The 9,547-nt window shown below is 47.9% G+C and overlaps 1 protein-coding gene across 1 annotated transcript in view; it reads left to right on the plus strand.

Moving 5' to 3' along the window:
- The first annotated feature begins 5,264 nt into the window (after positions 1-5,264).
- Positions 5,265-9,547, plus strand: part of LOC119463905 (kelch-like protein diablo) — a 4,565-nt gene continuing 282 nt past the window's right edge. The window contains exons 1-2 of the mRNA XM_037724727.2: positions 5,265-5,965; positions 7,416-7,815. Coding sequence (XP_037580655.1) covers positions 5,579-5,965; positions 7,416-7,815 — 787 coding nt within the window. The 5' untranslated portion in view covers positions 5,265-5,578. The remainder of the gene's footprint in view (positions 5,966-7,415; positions 7,816-9,547) is intronic.

Below are 9,547 nucleotides of genomic sequence, written 5' to 3' on the forward strand. Positions count from 1 at the left end.
TGTTGCTTAAAGGCAGGATAGTTTTGCAGTATACCTCTGTTCAGACATAAAAACGAAGTGTGCCTAATGGTCGAGGCATGGCATCATTAATATAGCACGTGCGTAAGTCAGCCCTCGATTATGTTGCACAAAAGGAGAATAGTAATGCCTCAACAGTTATCTTTCGCGATTGCCCGCACGTGTCCATGATTGGCGGGTTGGTGCTGGCTTCCCTCGAGCATGCGCAGAAAAGGTCCGCGCTTTAATTCCTTCTTTTGCCGCCACTGTGCGACCTTTCATTTGATAGTCAACGTTTGCTTGCGTTGCCCTTTTCGTTCCGCGTTCGCACGCCTGCCTTTATAGTAACTCGAGTTTGACTTAGCGGGACTCTGGTGCGAGTTAGTTGGTTCATGATCTTGAAGCAAACTTTTGACCAGCGCGAAGAAAACGAGACGAAAGACGAGGAACACGAAGATACACAGACGAGCACAGACTTGAAGCCAGCGTTAGTCTGTGTATCTTCGTGTTCCTCGTCTTTCGTCTCGTTTTCTTCGCGCTGGTCAAAGTTTGCGTGAGTTCATCATATGCAGCTTTGGGACGATTAATCGTCCGACAGGTCAGCTCGCGGTGACTGATGCTTCCTCGAGAAGCGCGGTTCTTCATATACCCACCGGACGAAGACGACGCCGGCGGGATGAAGGCGGACGCGAGACAGGCGAGAACCAGCATTCCGGCCAAGCAGGCCGCGGCCACCGACAGCCGACGGCTCCATTGGATGCGGCGGGTGCCCGGGGGTCCAGCCATGTCGGTTACCGTTGCCGCACCACCACTTTGATGACGACGATGATCATCCCGTGGAACGTGGCACGTACACCGAATGTCCTGCTGAATTCTATCTTTTCCTTTTTGTGTACTTTTAAATTAGTTATTATTAATTCAATATGACTTTACTGATTTTAACAGATAATTCGACGTTATACAGCGCTAATTTCATAGATATTCGGAAATTTATGCTCCACATTAAATTGGAATAATCCATCCATTTCTTGGCCAATCCCCCGTAGTGGGTAGGAGCCACATACGAGATAAGCAACAACTACCCACAATGGTGGATGGGCGTCAAATCGGGCGATAGAACAATAAGAAAATAGGCCCCGGTGGAAGGTAGACAGTGAAAATAGTACAACGAGAATAATACGGCTGGTAATGATTGATAATAATGTTGTATTACAGCAATATCTGCTTAAGAATAGAGGAATATTCCGTGTTTAGCAGTGCGTCTACTATAATAATATTAAAAAAGAACAGAAGGAATTGAAAGTGGAAAGAAGAGGTGAAGAAAAGAAAGAGAAGAGAAACCGATTGATGATGAATAAACTAAAACTCGAAATTCGCATGTAAATTTCAAAGAAAGATAAGGAAGACTAATGTCAAATAGGCACAGCAATCTTTTCACAGCGGAGCTGTTTAGGCCGGCCGTAAGTTGTGCCGCGAGCCGCAAAAACATCGTATGAGTCGCCTGGGTTGCCTAACAACCACCTCGCGGAGCGGCGTGTGCTTCGCCTTCTCTCCGTGCCGTGCACATATTGCCTTGACATGGGACGTTAAGGAGAGGGAAGGAGAGCATGCGCGAGGCGCGAAGCTATGCTCGGGAGAGGGAAAGAGAAAATGAGAGCGAGAGAGAAAGAAATTGTAGCAGCACCAACGAGGCAACGCGCAGAGCTGCTGCCGACGCCGCCCACTTTTTTCCGTGTCCCTGCGTTCCCGCCGAACGCGCACGGTGTCCGTGATTGCAGCATGTGCCTCTGGCGTCGGCTCGGCAGGATTCGACCAGCCACGCCCCGGCAAGTGTGGAGGCGCAGCTTGACCGTGACGTCACCGGGGAGATACAGCACGGAGCTGCCGCGACGGCGGCAGAACTCTCGTTGACTCTGTGGCGAGTACGTGTACCGACGACCAATGAAGATCCGGACACCCGAAGAAGCCGCTCATCTTGAAACGCGTCGCACGGCCAAGTGAGAATCTGCGTGTCGGCGGCGAGCCGATTCGGAATACCGTGCCTAGCAGCACTTAGCATTTCCTAGCAAAACTTAGCCAAGCCTAGTAAAACCTGGAAGAGAAGCTAGATCGATCACCAGCTCCGCTGTTTACTAGTCTTGCACCACTAGTGCAAGCTGCCCAAGCTTTTGTGTGTGTGTGTGTGTGTGTGTGTGTGTGTGTGTGTGTGTGTGTGTGTGTGTGTGTGTGTGTGTGTGTGTGTGTGTGTGTGTGTGTGTGTGTGTGTGTGTGTGTGTGTGTGCGTTTGTTGCGTTCAAATTGCACATTTGCAGGGCACACACCCGTGTGGCTGAAGCCGAGGTGAGCGTCAGCTTTCAAATTATAGCACGTGCTACCCACAGCCGAGTTTGGTATATGGCATGAAAAACTTTATTGAGGTACTGCAGAGCGTGTCTCAACACGCAGCGGGCCGCTCCCACGTAGGGACCGGAAGGCCAAGCCTCTCGGCCGCATTGTGAGCCTGCTGGACAGCCCAGAATGGGCCACAGAGAATAGAATGGTTTGAATGCGCGGATGATTGCAAGAAAGGATGAACTGGAAATGGTATAACTGAGAACAAATGACTATTCTGCGATTTATAATTACGTTTAACGGAAATCAAAATAGGGTTGACTGTACGACTTAGACTGGAAGGAATTTAGAATCATAAAAACTGTCAGCCCTTCCACTGGGGTGGAGATGGAAGACCAGCAAAGCTGTACTATATATATGGTGGAAATTATGTATTTCCAATTATGACTATTAAGGTGTGATGGTGTAATTGGCTATTTGAACTATTAAAGAATGAGAAATATATATGATCCGGTGGTTTTCATTTATTTAGTGACCACAGGGACCATGTCCTTATGGTCGCTACAGTACACCGCCATAGGGTGTAGGGCAAAGGTTGGCACATTTTCATAAACACGTCACCAACGCCGCGCGCATTCCGCGCGAACGCGGGCAAAATGTCGCCGCCGTCGACAACAGTTGTGCGCGTTGTTTGTGTGACCGCACACAACCGCTGTCAAAACGCTGGCGTGAGCAAGCGCGCCAGCAGCAGCGAGCGAAGGTTCATGCAGTCTATCGCTTCAACGGAAACTGAGCGGCGAAAGCGCAGCGCATAGAAAGGTAGGAGCCGTGTTGCAGATCGCTTTCAAGATACGGTGCGCGCGACTGCCCGGCGCCGCGCAAAGTACAAGTTACTCGCAGAGCAGAAGCCGCAACCCCTCCCTCCCTCCCGTCCCCCCACGGCCTTTCGTACGATGGAAGAAGTGGCGTTTGCTCTCCGCCTCGCGTTCGCTCCCCGTGAAAGCGCGCGTCCTTCGCGCGCTTTCACTCGCACATACAGCATACGGCCAATTATAGTTTTTTTCTACAACCGGACGCGACCATCGAAGAGTGAGCCCTTAACAGCTTCGCTGTAAAAAGATAGTAAAGAAAGCAGGGATGAGCACAGTATAACGCGTTGTAGCTTGAATGAAATCGCACACAGCGTCGAACACGTTTTCCGATTGCGCCGAAGCACCTAAATGATTAGGTCGAGTTTACGAAGCGGGACTTCAAAGAACTATTTTTTTTCGTGTAATAAACTACCGGTGACAGCATAAACCGACCGCAATGATGGTGATGATGAGGATGGCCACATCATATGGCTCGTACCCACACTGGGCGATTGGCTTTTGAATTTTTTTGTATTTTTAATCGAATAAGTATAACTTCGAAACATTAAGTAAAAGTTCAGGCACACAATTCTTGGCAGACAATATTCCCTCAGCTTTTTCGCTTTCTTCTTCAGGGCGCTGAGAACATCGTCGTCATCATTCTACTTAACCCTTCTGCGTTGGTGTGGCCTAACACAGGTGGCACATACCCATTAAAAGGATTGGCTGAACACAAAGTGAAAAGACTCTCACGCAGCAGGTAACAAACGAAAAAGTCGTACTACAATGAAAATAAACTCTTGTAAGAAAGAAAGAAAAAGAAAGAAGGAAAGATTGAATGAATACCACGGCCAGGCTAGCAGCTTCCATTTATTTACGTTCGGAATTCATTAACATAGTAACCTTCTTTAACTACTCGCCGGTTTAGATCCACTGCTCTTCTATTGATATTTTTTGTATGTTTAAGTATACTTTGTTTTCTTATATACTTGTCGGATTCGTTTTCTCGTGCCGCCCGATAAATGGCCGATGCACCCTGGACGCCAAGACCTGCAACAGAAGTACGTGTTCTACATCTGAAAGTTTGCACGTGAGGCGGGCACCTATCGTCCCGTATGTGAATAGCCAACCCGTTCTTAAATGAATGAATGAATGAATGAATGAATGAATGAATGAACCTTTATTTCAAAGAAGGGGACGACTCTCGGCCGCTGTAGAGGGTTAGACGAGAATGTTAAGGTAATTTCTTTATTTCCTGAAAGACTCCACGGGTATCACATAAGGGGTGGAATTACAAAAATAGTTGAAACAATATTAGTTAAGGTGAGAGAATTGTTGATACTTCTTCCGTGAATGCAGATCAACTGGTGATGGCAGTGATGTCGTAAGGAAGGCCGTTCCAATCTACAAATACGCGAGGGAAAAAAGAAGACGAAAAAGTGACAGTGCGCATTTTGGGGCGAGCGACACTTAATGAGTGACCGGTGCGAATTCGTGCTGCTGGTGAAATGTATGGCGGGTGAAAATGTTGCGTGAGGTGCATGCTCACCTCGGTTTTTGTTCCTCCGGCCTATAGGAAACCCCTGTGCTTTCCTCGGTGCATGTTGAATTCGGTCGCTATCGAATGGGCCGGTCGACCTCTCCTACGCCACTCGAAACAGACGAGCAGTGATTGTCAACATTGATGTCATGCAGAGCAGATTTACAACTCCTACTATTGCAGCTGCATGTGCACATTTTAAAGCGAAGCTTTATATGTCTAGGCGAAATCGCCTGTCCACAGAGAACTATCATCATCAGCATTGGCTCGAGCGTCGTCGTCTTCTTCCACAGCTGGCTGCATTGCCGCTCATCATTTCAGCGTAGAATTTAACTTTTCTGTCGGCGTAATGGGAGGCCGTGTTTACGGGGGTATGAGCCATTCATAGTCTTACGTGACGGACAGATTTAATTTTGAAACAACTCAATTTCGAAGAATCGCAAGCTGCAATGGCGGGCGAATGCTGGTAACCACGCAGCCGCGCAAACTCGAGACATCGAACGCAAGCGACAACGGCTGACTGCAGGCATACCGTCAGGGACGTCGTTCTCCCCGTCGCTGCTGAATGTGTGTATAACCTCATAATTGATAAATACTTTAATGAACCGTCGGGATTAACCCAGTGATAAACACCGGGGCCACACGTTTCAGCTTCGCTGGTTAAGCATCCTCACGGAGTTGAAGGGCAGACGATTTTTTTTTCTTCATTCATGTTGGCCGATGCCTTGTAGTGGGTAAGTGCCACAGTTGAGGAATCGGCGGCGCTACCTTCCGTACGCATCGATCAGTTACGTGTGAGGGAGAAGAGGCGGCAGAGGCTGACAGGCGTCGTCGTCGGCGGGCCGGCAAGGGCAGCGCCATGGCGTCGGAGACGATCCCGTCGGGCGAGCCCGACGTGGTGGTCTGCATCAAGGGCAGCGAGTTCCTGGCGCACAAGGAGATCCTGATGGCGGCCAGCCCGTACCTGCGCGACATCCTGCACGAGATCGGCACCGAGCAGCGCATCAAGGTCGAGCTCGAGGGCGTGTCGCCGTCGGCGTTCGAGGCGCTGCGCTCCTACATGTACCTGGGCAGCATCCGCATCACGTGCCAGAACGTGACGGACGTGTACCGCTGCGCGTACAAGCTGCGCATCCGGGCACTCATCTCAAAGTGCCTGCAGTACCTGGCCGAGTCCGGCGAGGTGGGCCGTCACGTGGTCCTCTACGTGAACGCCGTCAAGGTGGCGATGAGGGACGAGGAGAAGGTACGTGCGAGGACCACTCGGCGGGATCTCCGCACCAAGGCTAAAGGATCTACGCGGTGGCTGTCATATGGTTTTTAAGAAACTCTGACGCGACGAATGTGTATACTTTAGCGTGCAAAGTTGTGCTAGATGGTTCGCATCCTTGCATTTTGCTGCAAGCAGCGAAGAGAGGACAAAGCGAGGGGGACGGCACAGGCGTCCAATTGTGCGGGAGCGTATAATTATGGAACGCGAACACCGTCTCTTATACGCAGGGCGCACCAGCGGGATGGCTTTATTCACCAGGGCCTCGTCAGAAACAGCTCTTCAGGCCTGTCAGTATACGTTTATTAGACGTGTCATCGCTGCTCGCTACGTTACTGCAGGGGCGACGCGCGCGCCTGTATATCTAAAAAGACAGAAAAAAATCGCGCTTTCTCATTACCTGCATTCCCTGGTGAAAGCCGTACATCCGTATATATACATGCGTACTACATACATACATACATACATACATACATACATACATACATACATACATACATACATACATACATACATACATACATACATACATACATACATACATACATACATACATGCGTACATACATGCACACATGCATACATGCATACATACATGCACACATGCATACATGCATACATACATACATACATACATACGTACATACATACATACGTACATACATACATACATACATACATACATACATACATACATACATACACACGTACATACATACATACATACACACGTACATACATACATACATACATACATACATACATACATACATACATACATACATACATACATACATACATACATACATACATACATACATACATACATACATACATACATACATACATACATACATACATACATACTGTAATGACGAAGAGTAACCTGTGCCTCAGCAGCATCGCCACCGGCATGAGCTCGTGGTTGCTGTCCTTGGCCGAACGCTTGTGACTGCTACCCGTTCGCCTGCATCCGTTGCTAATAAACCTCTTAGCGATACCCAGCACCTCCACCACTTGCTAAGAGGTTTATTAGCAGCAACGGATGCAGGCGAACGGGTAGCAGTCACAAGCGTTCGGCCAAGGACAGCAACCACGAGCTCATGCCGGTGGCGATGCTGCTGAGGCACAGGTTACTCTTCTTCATTACATTACATACATACATACATACATACATACATACATACATACATACATACATACATACATACATACATACATACATACATACATACATACATACATACATACATACATACATACATACATACATACATACATACATACATACATACATACATACATACATACATGCGTACATGCATACACACATACATGCGTACATGCGTACATACATACATACATTCAGCCGCTGTTTTAATAATCATTAGTGCTCACTACTGAACGAAGTGCGGTGCCTCGAACAGGTGGCGTTCCAGTTCCTCGTGGAGCACTTCGACAACGTGATGCGCTGCCGCGAGTTCCTGGACCTGACGGCTGCCGAGCTGTGCAGCATCCTTCGCTCCGACGTGCTGGGCACGCGCAGCGAGCTCAACGTGTACATGGCGGCGCTCGCGTGGCTCGACCACGAGTACGAGCGGCGCCGGGGCCTCGAGGAGCAGGTGCTCGAGTGCGTGCGCTTCCCGCTGATGGACGAGGCGACGCTGATGCGCTGCTTCCTGCCCCCCATCTGCCCCAGCGCGGCCATCAACGCGTCCGTCAAGCTCAGCATCGTCAAGGCCATTTTCACGCACCTGGCGGCCGAGCGAAACCGCGACGACCTGGCCCACGAATACAGGTGTCACTCGACGTGTACTATGCTCGACTGTACGGATAGCGTATACGTAGCAGACGCCGAATGCAGCTATACACTTAACTCATACACCTAACTACAAGTATACAGTATCGACATGTCTGCACAGCGCAAAAGACGAGGACAGAAGGAAGAACTCGCAGACATGTCGATATTGAATGACCAACTCGTCCAAGCTTCCACTTTATCAAGCATAGAACAGATAACCTATAAATTGCAGATGCAGAATACAAGTACAGTTAACTTGTGCACTTAAATACAGATACATAATAGATACAGATAACATAAAGATAACAGACACAGCATACAGGCACACTTAACTTATGCACTTAATTGCAGATGCAGATGCATATAGATACAGATAACATATAAATAACAGACGCAGGATACAGGCACACTTAACTTATACACTTAATTGCAGATGCACAATACAGATACGCGTAACTTCTACGCTTAAACGCACTTACAGCATATAGATAACGGAAGCCAGATACACTTAACTCGATGAACAGAATTACGATGGTTGCCCCCGTTCTCGCTTGCGTACATGCGAGTAAATATTCCCGAAGCACACAGAAGCACATGTAAAACGATGGATGTTGGTGAAGCACTTGTTCTCACAAAACACTTAATTTTGGATAAATTAGTCTCGCCACATTCTGAGCCCTTTTTACTATGGCGTGTCTTACAACTCAGGTGTAACTGTTGGTCGGTAAACTGAATCGGTTAATAGCTACATCGATCAATTATTTGAAGCTACGTGTTAAATGGCTTTTCGTGATAACATTAGGCTCTTTCATGCTTTTGTGGCTTTTATGTGGGGCTTGACTGAACAAAACAATTTATTTGAGAGTGAGCGCTTGCGTGTGTCTCTTGTTCCTGCATCGTCGACGTTAGCGCTTCCCACCGCGTACAGTCACCAACTAAGCCATGCAGCGATTTTGTCGAAAGCAGTGCATTTTGTTTCCGTGACAGCGTTTGCACTTACGAACAAAATACGTCCGGTATATATTAGCGGTATAAAAAAAAAAAAAAAAAAAAAATTCTGCGAAGCGGGCTTCTTTTCACTAACTCTCTTATTGCGGAGAAGCCGCTTTCGACGAGCGTTTTTCACGGGGCTACAACACACACATGAACGCACACATGAACAGCACCTGAGGCACCTGGCTAGCGCAAAAGCTTCCGGACTGCGCCTGCCGTGATTGAGCTACAAGCGCTGTCTGAAATTTACAAGTGAGTCCAGAATTTCAGTCTGAACAACAACAGTGCAATCGTCCATTTCGGGCTATATACCCGCCTCAACCTCACCTTCGTTTTCCGTCCCGTTGCGCGCTATTTCAAGATGGTTCTCATATCAAAATACCAACTAGCCCCACATTCAACTCCTTTAAAGTTTAGCTTGTTCGCGGTACCCAGACTTCGGGATGCAAAAATATTGCTGGAAAGAACGTACTCAGAAAATTCAAGAGGCACTTAGTCATCCCTACATGGATGAATGCGAGAGCATTGCCACCACCAAAGATCGAGGGTACGAGTGCCTTAATTGACTCTATCCTAATTAACTATGCCTTGATTAACTCAACTTTATTTAAATGTACCTTAATTATCTTCGCATCAACTAAAAGCAAAGGTCAACTGCTTCGATTGGCCTACTTGGGCCATCTCACTCACTTGGGCTCTTTGGACCATCGTGGTCACACAAACGCCGGATTTTTAGCCTGATGAGCTATATATATATCGCCTTCG

Source organism: Dermacentor silvarum, chromosome 9 (genome assembly GCF_013339745.2).
Source record: "Dermacentor silvarum isolate Dsil-2018 chromosome 9, BIME_Dsil_1.4, whole genome shotgun sequence".
Classification (NCBI taxonomy): domain Eukaryota; kingdom Metazoa; phylum Arthropoda; class Arachnida; order Ixodida; family Ixodidae; genus Dermacentor; species Dermacentor silvarum.